Source organism: Oryctolagus cuniculus, chromosome 12 (assembly GCF_051225735.1).
Source record: "Oryctolagus cuniculus isolate XC-2025 breed Fujian yellow rabbit chromosome 12, ASM5122573v1, whole genome shotgun sequence".
NCBI lineage: Eukaryota > Metazoa > Chordata > Mammalia > Lagomorpha > Leporidae > Oryctolagus > Oryctolagus cuniculus.
In genome coordinates, this window is record NC_142878.1 from 57,970,871 (window position 1) to 57,987,914 (window position 17,044).

At 39.5% G+C, this 17,044-nt stretch overlaps 1 protein-coding gene across 1 annotated transcript in view; it reads right to left on the minus strand.

The window, feature by feature from the left end:
• AQR (aquarius intron-binding spliceosomal factor) overlaps window positions 1–17,044 on the minus strand; it is a 104,204-nt gene that overhangs the window by 61,026 nt on the left and 26,134 nt on the right. Inside the window, exons 8-14 of the mRNA XM_002717997.6 lie at window positions 16,255–16,355; window positions 14,178–14,254; window positions 11,407–11,471; window positions 9,862–9,978; window positions 7,972–8,085; window positions 5,866–5,969; window positions 569–671 (exon numbers count right to left, since the gene is read on the minus strand). Coding sequence (XP_002718043.3) covers window positions 569–671; window positions 5,866–5,969; window positions 7,972–8,085; window positions 9,862–9,978; window positions 11,407–11,471; window positions 14,178–14,254; window positions 16,255–16,355 — 681 coding nt within the window. The remainder of the gene's footprint in view (window positions 1–568; window positions 672–5,865; window positions 5,970–7,971; window positions 8,086–9,861; window positions 9,979–11,406; window positions 11,472–14,177; window positions 14,255–16,254; window positions 16,356–17,044) is intronic.

Consider the following 17,044-nt stretch of genomic DNA (forward strand, 5'->3'; position numbering starts at 1 on the left):
AAAAAGTTGGTTTTTTTTTTTTGACAGGCAGAGTGGACAGTGAGAGAGAGAGAGAGACAGAGAGAAAGGTCTTCCTTTGCTGTTGGTTCACCCTCCAATGGCTGCCGCACCGTGCTGATCCGATGGCAGGAGCCAGGTGCTTCTCCTGGTCTCCCATGGGGTGCAGGGTCCAAGGACTTGGGCCATCCTCCACTGCACTCCCTGGCCACAGCAGAGAGCTAGCCTGGAAGAGGGGCAACCGGGACAGAATCCGGCGCCCCGACTGGGACTAGAACCTGGTGTGCCGGCGCCGCAAGGCGGAGGATTAGCCTAATGAGCCACGGCGCCGGCCAAAAAAGTTTTAAAACATAAGACTTAAAAAAAGATATTCAAGAGATGAGAAAACAGACTTAACAAAAGGCAAATTTAAGAGGTGAGGGGGGAAAAAATAACAAAAATCAAAAAATATAATTTCAAAAATTTCTACTTAATCTTTAACCCAGAAAAAATCTTTATCAACCTAAGTCTTTATCAGTGACTTAGAAAGGCAAGAAAAACTATGTTTGAATTAGAGAATACTAATATTTACCAGTAGTTCTAGAAGAAATTCTTTATCAAAAGTTGTGTCTTCATTTTTGGGAAGCGTTGGCAACAAGCAGAGGTATGATGCCACCTGGTGGAGTGTGTTTGAACTGCAAAATAGAATATTTCATTCTTGGAGACTTTACTTTTGAAATATGTTACTTCCACAGATACTTTAAAAAGTAAATATAATCCTTTAGCATGGCCAGCAAATATAAAAACCCAGCAATGAAAACCTAGACCTTTAATGCAGGGTTTCAAAGTGTATTGTGTAAACCTCTCATGACACCTAAGATCTTTACAAGGAATCTAGAAGGACTTCAGCATCAATACTAAGACACTACTTTTTCCCCCTACTATTTCTACAAGCTTATCTACATGATGATCCAAAGATAATGGTGACTAAAACTGCTAGAATGAGCCCAGGCAGCACACCTATCATGGTTATGAGGGTACTCAAAATAGTTCATGAAAAAATTGAATTAAAAGATAAGCTCATATCTGTGCAAAAAAATTAGAAGCACTTGCAAAATTTTTTCAAAATATTCATTTTCATGAATTTGTGAAAACGCTTTGTGTTCCTCACTTCCATGCCGTATTTTGAAAAAGGTAACTTTTTTAAAAAGAATATCCTTAATGAAGCAGTGAAAAATTATTAATGTTATTAACTTTGAACTTTAAAGAATCCACTTTTTAAAAATTCTTTGGGAAAAATGGGAAATACACATTTGGCACAAGAATTTCACTGAAAGAATGACTGACTATGTTAGGCTCATTTGGTTTTGGATACGCAGCCCCCCGCCCCCCCCAAAAAAAAATTGAATGAAACAGGAGCTGGCACTGTGGAGCAGTAGTAATCCTCCACCTGTGGCACCGGCATCCCATATGGGTACCTGTTCTAATTTCAGCTTCTCCTCTTCCGATCCAGCTCTCTGCTGTGGCCTGCGAGGGCAGTGGACAATGGTCCAATTGCTTGGGTCCCTGTACCACATGGGAGACCCAGAAGAAGCTCCTGGCTTTGGATCGGCTCAGCTCCAGCAGTTGCGGCCATCTGGGGAGTGAACCAGCGGATGGAAGATCTTTCCCTTTGCCTCTCACCCTCACTGTCTGTAGCCCTACCTCTCAAATAAATAAATTAAAAAGAAAATCTTTTTAAAAAATTTGAATGAAATAGGGGCCAATGCTGTGGCAAAGTGGGTTAAACAGCCACCTGAAGTACTGGCATCCCATATGGGTGCTAGTTTGAGTCCTGGCTGCTGCATTTCCAATCCAGCTACCTGCTAATGTGATTGGGAAAGTAGCAGAAGATGGTCCAAGTGCTTGGGCCCCTGCACCCACATGGGAGACCCAAAAGAAGCTCCTGGCTCCTGGTTCTGCATTGGCCCAGCTCCACCAGTTGCAGCCATTAAGCAGAGTAAACCAGAGGATAGAAGCTCACTCTCTGTCTCACCCTCTCTATGTAACTCTGCTTTTCAAATAAATAAATATCTTTTTTTAAAAATCAATTAAAAAGCCTGTAACTTCAAGGAAAACAAGTGCCAGTTTTTGTGGATAATGATACAATCTGTACTTCCAAATGAGAAATCACAATATTAGAAAACTTGCACTCACCACCATGACATTAACAGCTTTCTACCACTTCGTTTCATCACTACTCAAAATTCACTCATGCCATGTTATAATCCACCCCAGCCCCTTGCATCAACAAATCTGTTTTCCATCTCTAATTTTGCCTTTTCCAGGTCAAATAAATGGAATCACAGCTTTATTTATTTATTTTTTTAAGATTTATTTATTTGAAAGGCAGAATTAGAGAGGGGCAGAAGCAGAGAGAGAGGTCTTCCATCCATTGGTTCACTTCTCAGATGGCTACAATAGCTGCAGCTGCACCGATCTGAAGCCAGGAGCCTGGAGCTTCTTCCAGGTCTCCCACGTGGGTAGAGGGGCCCAAGGATTTGGGCCATCTTGTACAGCTTTCCCAGGCCATAGCAGAGAGCTGGATGGGAAGTGGAGCAGCAGGGACTTGAACTGGTGCCCAGATGGGATGCTGGCACTGCAGGTGGCAGCTTTACCTGCTAGGCACAGCACCAGACCCAGAAATCACACAATGACAACAGGTGCTTTGACTTCGCATAAGGCATTTGGCATTCACATACACTGCAGTAGTATCCCATTATATGGATGTAGCATGTTGTGTTTACTCAGTCACCAATTGAAGGGTATTTGTGTATTCCAGTTTGGGACAATTACGAAGAAAGACACTACATGCATTTTTGTACGTATTCTTGAGTAAACAGTTTTCATTTCTCTTGGGCACATCTGTGACTGCAGAATGCTAGCTTATAAAGGGATCTTCAAAAAGTTCATGGAGGGGCTGGGGCTGTGGTGCAGCAGGTTAAAGCCCTGGCTTGAAGCACTGGTATCCCATATGGATGCTGGTTCGAGTCCTGACTGCCCCTCTTCTGATCCAGCTCTCTGCTATGGCTTGGGAAAGCAGTAAAAGATGGCCAAGTCCTTGGGCCCCTGCACCCATGTGGGAGACCTGGAAAACCTCCTGGCTTCGGATTGGCACAGCTCCAGCTGTCGTGGCCATCTGGGGAGTGAAACAACGAATGGAAGACCTCTCCCTCTATCTCTACCTCTCTCTGTAACTCTTTCAAATAAATACAATAAATCTTAAAAAAAAAAAAAAAAAAAAAAAGAATGAACAACTATATTAAAAAAAAAAAAAGTTCAGGGGCTGGCGCTGTGGCGCAGCGAGTTAACGCCATGGCCTGAAGCACCGGCATCCCATATGGGCGCCAGTTCTAGTCCCAGCTGCTCCACTTCTGATACAGCTCTCTGCTATGGCCTGGGAAAGCAGTGGAAGATGGCCCAAGTCTTGGGCCCCTGCACCCGCGTGGGAGACCTGAAGAAGCTCCTGGCTCCTGGTTTCAGATCGGCACAGCTCTGGCCATTGTAGCCAACTGGGGAGTGAACCAGCTTATGGAAGATCCACCACAACCCACCTCTCCTCTCTCTGTGTAACTCTGACTTTCAAATAAATAAATAAATCTCTAAAAAAAAAAAAAAAGTTCATGGAAAATGTGTAGTATGAAAAAACTATATGGAGCCAGCGCCGTGGCTCACTAGGCTAATCCTCTGCCTTGCGGCTCAGGCATACCGGGTTCTAGTCCCGGTCGGGGCACCAGATTCTGTCCCGGTTGCCCCTCTTCCAGGCCAGCTCTCTGCTGTGGCCAGGGAGTGCAGTGGAGGATGGCCAAGCACTTGGGCCCTGCACCCCATGGGAGACCAGGATAAAGTACCTGGCTCCTGCCATCGGATCAGCGCGGTGCGCCGGCTGCAGCGCGCTGGCCACGGCGGCCATTGGAGGGTGAACCAACGGCAAAAGGAAGACCTTCCTCTCTGTCTCTCTCTCTCACTGTCCACTCTGCCTGTCAAAAAAAAAAAAAAAAAACTATATGGAACTCAAATTTTTCAAAAAATTTAACATCTTTTGATTTCATTTTCCATGAACTATTTGAAGTACTCTTGTATATACATATGTATGAATGGATTTCAAATATTTTTAACATTAAAATAATCTTAAAAAAAAAAAAAATTCAGGCCAGCGCCGTGGCTCACTAGGCTAATCCTCCGCCTGTAGTACCAGCACCCTGGGTTCTAGTCCTGGTTAGGGCGCCAGGTTCTAGTCCCGGTTGCTCCTCTTCCAGTCCAGCTCTCCGCTGTAGCCTGGGAGGGCAGAGGAGGATGGTCCAAGTGCTTGGGCCCTGTACCCACATGGGAGACCAGGAGGAAGCACCTGCCTCCTGGCTTCAGATCGGTGCAGTGCTGTAGCGGCCATTTGGGGGGGTGAACCAATGGAAGGAAGACCTTTCTCTGTCTCTGTCTCTCTCTCTCACTAACTTTGCTTGGAAAAAAAAAGTTATTTTTGTCTGAAAAGAACAGTAATGCAAATGGAGAGGGATTTTCTACCTGCTGGTTTACTCCCCAAATGCCTGCAACAGCTAGGGCTGCACCAACCTGAAACTAGAAGCCTGGAACCCACTCATGGTGCTAAGGGCCCAAGTACTCGAGCCTCCATCTGTTGCCTATAGTCTGCAATACCAGGAAGCTAGATTAAGGAGCCAGTGCTGAGACTCAAACTCAGGTACTTGTTTTTTTTGTTTTTTGTTTTTGTTTTTTTTTGACAGGCAGAGTGGACAGTGAGAGAGAGAGAGACAGAGAGAAAGGTTTTCCTTTAGCCATTGGTTCACCCTCCAATGGCTACCACGTCCGGCGCGCTGCAGCCGGCACATCGCGCTGATCCGAAGCCAGGAGCCAGGTGCTTCTCTTGGTCTTCTATGCGGGTGCAGGGCCCAAGCACTTAGGCCATCCTCCACTGCACTCTCTGGCCACAGCAGAGAGCTGGCCTGGAAGAGGGGCAACCGGGAAAGAATCCAGCGCCCCGACCGGGACTAGAACCCGGTGTGCTGGCGCCGCAGGTGGAGGATTAGCCTAGTGAGCCGTGGCGCCGGCAAACTCAGGCACTTGTAACCACTAAGAAAAATGCCTAGTCAGCCAGCCACTTTATTTCTAGGAATCAGTACCAAATTTCTTACATAAAAGTAAAAATGGAAGTTCATTACAGAATTGTTTGCAATTTCCAAAAATTTCACAGTTAAGTGCCTAATAATAGGAGAATAATTTAATAATAGTATGGCATCGTTTCTTGGCCTTTTGGTTAAGATCAAGTGTAAAAAATAGTATGGTGGTCCCATTTAATGGAACTCTGTAAAGTTACTTAAGTGAACAAAATAGATCTACATATACTAAAGATTACTGTTAAATCCTTACAAGAAAATGACCAACCAAATCAATCTCTTTTACTTAAAGTTTATTAGCAGATAACTAAGTACCAGAGAATGTTGCTAATTTACAAATTTTAAACATGCAAAAATTTCCCTAAAACATACTTCTAAGTCACACATAATGAATCTTTATTAATTGTTGTATATTCTTTATGACTGATGGGTTTGACAAGCTGTATGTTCTACCCTAAGCAAAAGTTAAGATGTAGGAAAACTATATATTGTGAAAAATCAAATTTTTCCCCCCCAAAATGAAAATAAAAGGATAATTATCTTAAGTGACTCAGAAATACCTATTGCTAGAGAGAAGTATTAGTTCTAGGTTGACACCTAGAGTAATAGAATAAGTAATATTACCTAAAGTAATATAAAAGTGATTAAAGGCAACAAGGAAAGTAAAATTCAAGGAGCATGATGCAAAAAGAGAATATATAGTTTTCCATTCTTGTCTTACCTAAGAGGCCCAAAAAACTTGACCAAGGAGTCCCGTGTATCTACTTCTGCCACATTTGAGAGGGCAAAATCATAGAGTTCCGGGAAATGCGCAAAAGCAGCTCTCTAGAAAAGAACAGCAAAAAAAAAAAAAGAAAAAAGTTCATATTAATACAATCATATATGATTTGTCTATTACATACAAGGAAAAATATTTTTTAAGATATTAGTGTGCTTCTCATATATTTCTCATATGTGACCCTCTGCCTCATATAATCAGACACATATAATAAACAGGAAAAACTACAACTGTTCTGGACAAAACAGTCAGTGTTTAGTTTTTTTTTTATCACTAAACTTGAATATTCATGAAGACAATCAAGGAAGGTAGCTTCTTTGACAGGAGGGGGGAAAACCTTTTATTATCAAGACTAGGGCTAACATGACTAACAGAAAAATCCCAAGGGAAATTCCCATAGGAGAGAACTTTAGGAAGAGGCTTTTGCACTGCTTCTCTTTGGAACTCTGGGGAGAGAAGACCTGACAGTGTATCACTCTGAACCAACACGGCAGGAGCTGCAAGAAAACAGGAACAGCAGTGCTATGAAAATTTGGTAACAGAGCATCTGAGATAACACTCTTAGTCTTCCTTAACACCTACGTGGCACAGAAAAGATCCAGAAGTCTTCTCATGCTCCTTGGTGGATGGCACAGGCTACCCATCTTATGAGTGAGTTTGCCACGGGATGACTGCAGACAATGGCAAGATGACTGCATTTCAAGTCTGACTGAGGGCTAACAGTGAGGAGCCTAAAACAGGAAAGGAATGAAAGCTCTCAGGAGAATGCTAGCACTATCCAGAACAATGATGGGGCCTTCTCAGAAGAGGATACAGTCAAGTTCCTTCAGATTTGTCATCTGGCCTTGCATGTATCAATAAAACAGACTACATGCCACACCAGCTGTGGTTACTTCAAGGGCAGAGGCAGAAAGACAAAAACATTACTGCTCTGAGAAAAGCAAGAAAAGATATCTGAGATGACTCTTCCAAGGCAATGAGGCTAGCTTAGTGTCTCCATGAACACCAGGAAAGAAAAGGAAGACCAGAGAATCCTTGAGAGAGAGTAGCATTGATTACCAAAGACAGTTTGAACTTCAGTTTGACTGAGTCTTTACCCCCCCCCCCAAGAAAAAGACTCCTTAAGTAATTCAGAAAGAAATGGATGATTACTTTAAATACACAAATACTTCCTGTGCTACCAGAGGAAGTGGAACTCATAAACAAGATGAGATCAGCAACAGAAAATAAATAAAGGTGGTACTTCGACTTACCAGAGTTACTCTGGTAAATTCTAGTTCCATTACCTGGGTTTATTATAAAAATGAGCAAAATGTTTCCATATAACTTGCTGTATACTGAAATATTCTTTCATAAAGTAAAACTGACAGCAGAGCCAATATTTAAATGCACCAGTCTGACTGGAGGGCATTGCCTAGAAGGTCAAGTTGTACTCCCAGCAGACACCCTCCTGGAGGATGAGGCTACCCTGGGCCAGTGTGGGATGGAGGCCGTGACCTCTTCGGAAGTAGCAGGACACATGCTTGGAGGTAAAGTCCATGGCATCCTGGCCGGTGCAGGGAAAAGTGAGAGTTCAGACACCTAAAGTGGCCAAACAGTCAAAGAAGAGGAAGAAAGGCCAGGCCAAGTGGTGGGTGCAATGAAATTGGCACTGTGTCAATTGGCACTGTGCCCACTTTTGGCAAGAAGGGCCCAATGCCAACTCTTAAAGTCCTGGGTAATTCTGGCTTTCTTTAATAAAGCTGCTTTGCCTGGTCAAAAAAAAAAAAAAAAAAAAAAAAAAAAAAAAAAAAAAAAGCACCAGTCTAGTCTAGTAATGAGTATTTCTGAGTATCAAATATCAGCATATTGATTTATAGGATTTAGGTAGACTATGAAAGAAAAGCATTTTTTATTAATTCATCAGAATCAGAAACATTAAAGAAGTTGAATGTGAAAATACTCTTAAATTATTACTTTTTTCTGTATGGATCCAAATGAAAAAACCTAAACTGCGGCATGACCAAACCTTATGGAGCCTAAGCAAAGGTTATGAAGGATTCCAATTACCTGTAGAGAAGTAATTCTATCATAGTGGATTGTGGTCATCTCATTCTCTGTCAGAGCATTTCCAGTCTGATCATTAATTTCAAAACCAGTATAGAACTTAAGCATGTCCAAAAGCTGAAAGGATATATTTTAAATTAATAAACTATGTGAACAAACCATAATAGCACAAAAGCATAATACCATTTATTAAAAATAATACACAAGCTCACATACCTTCATAAAGGTACTGAAAAACTTCAAAATGTGAACATTACAGCAAATATTTTAAAACATATCCAAACATGTTTTATTTATGTGGAAAAAAGTATATGTTCTGGGAATAAATTATGTATGTTTTGTTTAAGTGGCTGACTTCCAAAGAGGACTTAAACTGTAATTCTAGTACGTTAGAGACATCAAAGAGGTATTCAAAGGAAGTCTAGCATCTTAACAGGGCAAAAAAAAAAATCTATCTACATATATCACTGAAAATTTATAAACACTATCATTCCTGAGGTCGTTTACTTGGGTCACTTATAAAAAATGTTTCTGAATAAGGGTTTTGGAACTTAGTAACTGGAGATATTCTTTCCTAGGTGCTGCTTCTTTTAGGAAAAATAGGTGAAGTGGAGACAGTTATTGTATGCATTCCTTTCTTCAATCTTTGTGGCCATCAAGCTCTCTCGTAGGCTTAGATTCAGCTGATAATGAGGCCCTGCTTTCTCCCTGTGGTAGCAGCATCAACACAAACTATTTGGCTGTACTCACTCCAAATCTTTATATCTATGGCAGACCAGATATTAAGACTTCAACATATTTCAAAACATGGGGCAAAGCACTAGACAGAAATTTTAAGAGAGCAAGAAAAAGAGGAATGCTTGCAGATATGAAGTAAAATAATAAGTAGAAACCGTAAAGTCACATAAAAATTTTATGTCCAATCATAATCTCATTGAAACACAAGAATTAGCAATTTGTTAGAAGATGTTTTCTTCTACATGATATTAACAGGAAATGTGAAATACTAATAATTTGCCTTCCTATGCAAGGCAACAAACTTAAGGGCATTTGCCTTTCTTCCCGAGGCAGCACACTAAAGGCATGTATATTTCCATTCTATCAACGTATCACCATCATCTTACAGAAAGACAATGCCATGGTACTGGGGCCTAATTCATTTGAAATTAATGTTGATCATCTATTTATTCCATTGTGATTATTGACAAAATCAAAATATGTCAACATTTGAGACTTCATTCTCAATTTTATAATTTGGTCCAAAATTAAACCACATATTATAAACAATAAATTATATAGTGACTAGAGGCTACAAGAATGCAAACATTTTATATATTAAGATATAACTTAAGTAAAAAACAACACATAATAATATATAATATGATATTAATAAAATAATAATTTGGAATTTATATCATTCACCTCAATACTTAGAAAAATTTGTTATGCCATTGTTTAAAATCCCAGATGTGTGGCAAAGAAATGATCAATTTAGAAATTGAAACAATTTGGTTCAGTGCTGTGGTATAGCAGGTTATGCTGTTGCTTGCAGCACTGGCATACTCTGAGGGTACTGGTTCAAGTCTCGGCTGCTTCACTTCTGATACAGCTCCATGCTAATTGCACCTGGGAAAACAGTGGAAAATGGCCCAAATGCTTTGGACCCTGCATCCACATGACAGACCCAGAAGAAGCTACTGGCTCCTGGCTTTAGTCTGGCCCAGCTCTGGCCACTATGGCCATTTGGGGAATGAACCACCAGATGGAAGAGATCTCCCTGTCTCTCTCTGCCTTTCCCTCTCTCTCTGTAACTTTGCCTTTCAAATAAAATAAAAAAGTGTTAAAAAAAAAGTTAGAAATTAAAACAGTTAAACAGGTTACATCAATGCTTACCTGGGAAAAGAGATGGCCATCCTCTTCTCTACGAACAAGACTGGAAAGATAACAGTGAACCAAAAGGTGGGAGTCATCTAGGATGGTGTTAAACCAGCGCCTTGTAGGGAGTAGGGCCTAGGAAAACCATACATCAAAGCAGTAAATTTGCACTGTTCCTCAATGTTGGAGGTGAAGTACACTGATATTTAGCTCAGAAGTGCGTATCATACAAAGCACCTTCCAAAAGACATGCAAAGGGTCTGGTTGTAAATAAACTCTGTGGCAATGCTTAATCTAGTTTTTAAAATAATGTTTATAGCACTTTTAAGATAAAAAGTAAAATGCAGCACTAGAAGGAACTGCACAGATCACCTTGGCCATTAGTTTTCAAAACAAATCCTCCATGAAATCCCAGTATGTTTTATCAGTAAGTTTAAAAGTGGAGCTGCTTTGGGAGAAAAGAGAATGAGGACCTTAAGTATAGAATTTTGTCTACATTTCCTCTCCTCACTTTCTTCTATGACAGACAGAAAGCTAGTGCCACTAAACTCTGAGATCACAACAGCCAGAAAATTAGTAATCTAATCAAATATTCTCATTTTTAAGTATGAGGTTACTGAGATCCTCAGAGATTATAAATTAGTTACTGGCAAGGATAGAATATGAATGAAGATCTCATAAATCACTGCTAGTCTAATAATCTAATATTTCAAAAAACCACACTAGTTCTCCAAATAAGTAACAGATTTCCTTTCAATTTCCTGTGCTAAAGAGTGGAAGAAAATGGATTCCATCTGAAATATATCACCTACATCTGAACTTCCCATCAAAATCCTGTATCTACATAAATCTTAATTTAAAAACGGAAAACTGACAATAGCAGCCTTAGCTTTCTTCATCAGTACAGGCACATTTAGAAAAGGTGAGATTATAGGGACCGAGGTGTGGCACGTTTTGTTAAGCCACCATCTGTGATGCTGGATCCCATATGGAGAGCCAGTTCAAGTACCAGCTGCTCTGCTTTCCAATCCAGCTCCCTGCTAATGAACCTGGGAAGGAAACAGAAAATGGCCTAAATGCTTGGGCCCCTGACACCCATGTGGGGAATCTGGATGGAGTTCCTGGCTCCTGGCTTCAGCCTCCCCAGCCCCAACCATTATGGCTATTTGGGGAATGAACTCTTTCTAACTCTGGCTTGCAAGTAAATAAAATAAATTTTTTAAAAAAAGAAGAAAATTGTCATAAACGTGTTATTTCTGCCATTTCAAAAACTCTAAAGTGGTATTAAAATACCAGAAAATGAAAATGCCATTGGGGACTTATATTTAATAACTATATGAAAAAATATTTTTTCTACAAATAGCAGCCCATGCCAGAAGGGAAATTCATCTGAAAACCTCAAGGGCCAACTGAGACTTCCTTCCCTATGGGACACCTTGAAGCAGCTATAAACTAGGTACTAAAGTCAGTTTGAAAGGATAAAGAAATTTTCTATCTATAATCATATGCTTAATCTTAAGACTTATTGATTATCTAAAAGAGAAGTCACTGTAGATTTCTTACCTCTAGATCAATCATAAGTTCAATGAATCTTTCACAATAATGAACTTTGTCCATAGTGACAGGTTCTGAACATAAGAAAGAAAATAGGTTAGAACTGTCTTAGTGAGTCATTTTATTTGCTATTTCTCAAAATAGGTAAACATTTACTTAAACAGTCATTTATCTCATTAACCAGAACTGCACTATAATTCAGATAAATACTTCACATATATTATTAAAAAGATCAATCATGATATTTAGTTATATAAGTATGAAAGATTTTTTAAAACTTAGAGCACAAGTACATTTTAAAAATCAGGCTTTCAAATATATTTTTTAAAGTATTAATTTTAAAAACCTGTACTCATCATAATTAGATTTAAAAAAAAAAAACTTGGAGATACAAAAATCAAAAGGTAGTTTTACAACAATTTTGGGTTCACTTTACTTAATTTTGTCACATATTGAACTTCTAAAAGTACTCTCATATGCATAACCATATGTATCTATAATGTATATTTGTAATATGCCTGAATATATATACATTTAATGCATACAAATGTGTGGGGAAGATACACAGCAATCTAATTAAAGGAACTTTTATGGTTTTTCTTCCATTGTACAGTAACAATTTGGACATTAAAATGCCCATGATGGCCGGCGCAGCGGCTCACTAGGCTAATCCTCTGCCTGCGGCACTGGCACCCTGGGTTCTAGTCCCGGTTGGGGCACCAGATTCTGTCTCTGTTGCTTTTCTTCCAGTCCAGCTCTCTGCTGTGGCCCAGGAAGGCAGTAGAGGATGGCCCAGGTGCTTGGGCCCTGCACCCACATGGGAGACCAGGAGGAAACACCTGGCTCCTGGCTTCGGATCAGCGCAACACGCCGGCCGTAGCGGCCACTTAGGGGGTGAACCAACGGAAAAAGGAAGACCTTTCTCTCTGTCTCTCTCTCTAACTCTGCCTGTCAAAAAAAAAAAAAAAAAAAAAAAAAGCCAATGACAAGTGAAACAGTAACATATCTTTTAAATCACTATCTTATTTATGCAATTATCGGTAATGTGCTATTTTTAAAAACTTTTACTTTTGTTTTTAAATAATTATAACTTTATGACATAAAATGCTTTCATAATATATGATTTTTCCAATGCCAGTAAACACTTTATCATTTTATTAGCTAAAACCTTCCTGCCAAAACTGTTTCAATTAAAATGAAGATGATTTGGGGGTTGTTCTTACAGCTTAGTCTAAAAATTTCCAGCAGTGACTAACCCAGTATCAGACCTCTAGAAGGCATCCTAACAAATACTTAAATAAAAATCCATTTCTTTCAGTTATTTGTAGTGTACAAGAAAACGGACAGCCTCATGTGAAGAAAAATATGTACTTTTATGAATATATAGAAATGTTAACTAGAACTTCACCAGCAACATTTCTAGTTTACATAGGACCAGAACTCAAAACCTAAAGTAATGGAACCACAGCATTTAATAGCTGGAAAAGATCTCAGAGCATATCTATTCTACATCTTCATTTCCCAAATGAGAAACTGAAGACCTGAGAAAATGACCCAATGAAGTTACAGAACTAGAAAAAGGCTGGACAGAATTGGAGCACCAGTTTTCTGAGACACTGTCTCAGGACAGTTATTTAAAGAATTTAAAGGAGTAATCTGGAATTTAAATCCATTCAAGCCAGGCATCTGTTGCTATCTTTTGTTCCTGTAACTGTCCATGGCAAATTTTTTCGTCCAAAATCAAAGGCTAGCATAATCTGTATTCTGTATCTTTTTACAACTTGTGAAAATTAACATTGATGGATTACTTAAAATCAGAAAACAAAGCTTAGTGCTCAAGTTCTGTACTCTGAGGGACAGAGGTTTCATGTTTTTATGTTAGTTGGCCCTACTGAGTATATTTTTCACTGTAGAAAATTCGTTATTCCAATTTCAGACACAATACATCTTTATCATTTGTCTCTTAGGTATATTGTAGCTTCTTCTGACATGGTCCTGACATCGCAAATCATCCCACACAGATTTGCTTTTAAAGAATTAACATGGGCCAGCACCGCAGCTCACTAGGCTGATACTCCGCCTGCGGCGCCGGCACCCCGGGTTCTAATCCTAGTTGGGGCACCGGATTCTGTCCCAGTTGCTCCTCTTCCAGTCCAGCTCTCTGCTGTGGCCCAGGAAGGCAATGGAGGATGGCCCAAGTACTTGGGCCCTGCATCTGCATGGGAAACCAGGAGGAAGCACCTGCCTCCTGGCTTTGGGTCGGCGCAGTGCGCCGGCTGTAGCAGCCATTTGGGGGTGAACCAACGGAAGGAAGACCTTTCTCTCTGTCTCTCTCTCTCTCTCACACTGTCTAGCTCTGCCTGTCAAAAAAGGAAAAAAAGATTAACATGGATTATGTTTTTTTAAATTAAGATTTTATTTATTTATTTGAGATGCAGAGTTATAGACAGAGAGAGGGACAGACAGAAAAAAAGGTCTTCCATCCGCTGGTTCACTCTCCAAATGGCTGCAATGCTCAGAGTCTGGGAGACCCAGACTTCGTTCCTGGCTCCTAGCCTCACAGTCTGATCCAGCTCTTGGCTATTGCAGGCATTTGAGGACTGAATCAGCAGATAAGACATCTCACATCTCTTTCTGTCTGTTTTTCAAATTAACTAAAATAATATATAAATAATCATAAAATAAAATGTTCTAAGGACAGATTTTAGCTAGAGATGACTAAATTTCTTTGAACATCTATACAATACAACTGAACAAATGAGCTGAGTAAAGACAGTTACCAGAAAGTGGAACTGATTTCAGCACAGAGATAAATTTCTGGATGAGCTGTGAAAGAAATCTTCTTTCTTGATAGGCCCTAAAATTAGACAGAACATTGCTTGTATTATTTTTTAAAACACAGTTATTGCAAAAGTAAATGCTATACACTTAACAAGCCTTTCTTACACTATTCAAATATTCCATTTCTCTCTGAAATTGGGACAGATTTTGAATGCACTGTCTCAGTTTTGTATGCAAATACAGTGCTATATAAAGAAAAGAAGACACTCATTACTTGCCTAATATGCCAGTTAAGCACATACCACCTTCTCTTATCATAAAAGTTTTCATTTGGATTTAAAGGTCAGAACTAAAAAGGAGTTTTCAAACTTTTACTTACAGTCTGCCCTTAACACTAAAAATGTTTAATGTAGCTAAAAATGATATGAGAAGGGGCTTGTGTTGTGCCCCAGCGAGCAGAGCTACTGCTTACAATGCCAGCATCCCACTGGGGTGCCAACTGGGGTGTCCCAGCTATTCTTCCTTCCTATGCAGTTCCCTGCTAATGTATCTGGAAAAGTGGCAAAAGATGGCCAGAGTGCTTGGGCCCTTGCTACCCACTTGGGAGACCCAGATGGAGTTCTGGGCTCCTAGTTTCAGCCTGGACTAGCCCCAGCCATTGCAGCCATTTGTGGAGTAAACAAGAAGATGGAAGATACCTCTGTCTCTCCTTCTGTTGCTCTTTCAAATAAATAAATAAATCTTTTATGCCTCAATATATTTAAAGCATTAGATATAATACAGTATTACAATGGCTAAAGATTAAATGTTAAACAACATTTTTATTCTTTACTAACTTAAGATATACCGATTGGGGCCAGCATTGTGTCAAAGTGGGTAAAGCCACCTCCTGCAATGCCAGCATACCATGCGGGTGTCAATTTGTGTCTTGGCCCTTCCATTTCCAACCCAGCACCCTGCTAATGGCCTGGGAAAAGCAATGGAAGATGACTGAAGTGTCTGGGGCTTTGCCACCCACATGGGAGACCTAGATGAGGCTCCTAGCTTCAGCCTGGCCCAGCCCTGGCTGTTGTGGGCATTTGAGGAGTGAACCAGTATGTAGAAAATCTCTCTTTATCTCCCTTTCTTTTTAACTCTTTCAAATAAATAAATCTTAAAAAAAAAAAGATATACCAATTAATCAAAAAAGAATGATCAGGTATTTGATAGCTATAAATGATTCTGCAAGTCTTGCTGGGAATACAAAGGACAATGAATAAAATCTATCTGAAATGGCAAGTCAAATAATAAAAAGATGATTAGTAACACAAGCCAGTATGTAATTAATAAAACTGCCTGACGTTAATTAAGAACTTACTTAAGCCAGAACTTGGGCTGTGCTAAATAAATACTTCATATGAATGATCTCATGTAATACTAATAGACGTATGTCCACACTTCACAATGAGTTTCAAAGAGGTGAGTGAAGTCACTTGACCACATCACATAGCAATAGAGTGGAATCTAGTTAAGTTTTATTGGAGAACCAACACTGTACACAACTATACAAATTCCAACCTTCACATAAACAGCTTATATTCAGAAAGCACTGTGTTCTGCAGGAGTTGATCTGAAAGAGGGTACAGATGGTTTAGATGGTTTAGGGACTTAGGGAAGGAATGTTTTAGAAATGATAAGACATGGCTGATGATTTTTTTCTTGGGGAGGGGGGCATCAAGAAATAGCTAGGTTTTTGAAAACCATTGTAAGGAGTTCAAAGTTTATACATGAGAATTAGGAAACCACTGAAAGCACATGTGTAGAACATGGTAAAATATAGATTTTTATGAAAAAAGCTACATTGTTATAGTTTAAAAATGGTACAGAGAAAAGGAAAATAAGAGAAGGCATGGTGATGTTCTGGTTTCTCCTTTTGATCTTTGTGAAAAATATTCCTATGACAGCCTATGATAAAGCACTATTTAATAATTTATTTGAGTTCAGTAATACACAAAAGGAAGTAAAACCAGACAACATCATCTAAGACCAATAACCCAGCCAAACAAGCCAACAGAGAATGAAGTTTTGCCAACATACTGTTCTCTTGCTTCTGGATCCATCTTTTCATCGTTCTTTTTAATCAAGTTCCAGAATTTTCTTAGCTTAGGTGTCTTTTTTAATTCTAATTCCAATCGTGCCTAAAAAAGATACATGATATTAAATCATAGTGACTTCAAGGCTTACAAAGATTAGATCAAGTATTAGCTACGTTTCTAGCATAGAAGCAATGGGATAAAACCTGAAAGCAACATAACAAACTCTGAAAGCTGAGAAATGAGTAATATTTTTAAAAATTATTCCACTCTAAGACTTGTTAATTTAAAAAGATAGAAGAAATTGCCCTTTCTAGTTAAGATTTGAAACTCAATAACCAATTAAATGATATTACTTTTACTATTGAAGATTTAACTCTACAAAATATAAGCATGAACACTTAACATAATCACCCAATTCTGAGAAATATCAATCTAAAATAATGAACATAAAAGAGCTACCACAAATAAACAAGAAATGTCTATATCAGCATATTTTCTCTTAAGGAGTATACTACTTTTTTTAAAAAAAAGATTTATTTATGGAGCAGCACTGTGGTGTAGTGAGCTCAGCCTCCTGCCCAGCTGGTATCCCATATGGGTACCAGTTCTAGTCCTGACTGCTCCTCTTCCGATCCAGCTCTCTGCTACTGACTGGGAAAGCAATGAAAGAAGACCCCAGTGCCCACATGAGAGACTAGAAGGAAGCTCCTGGCTCCTGGCTTCAGACTGGCCCAGATCCAGCTCCAGCTGTTGTGGCCATCTGGGGAGTGAATCAGCAGATGGAAGACCTT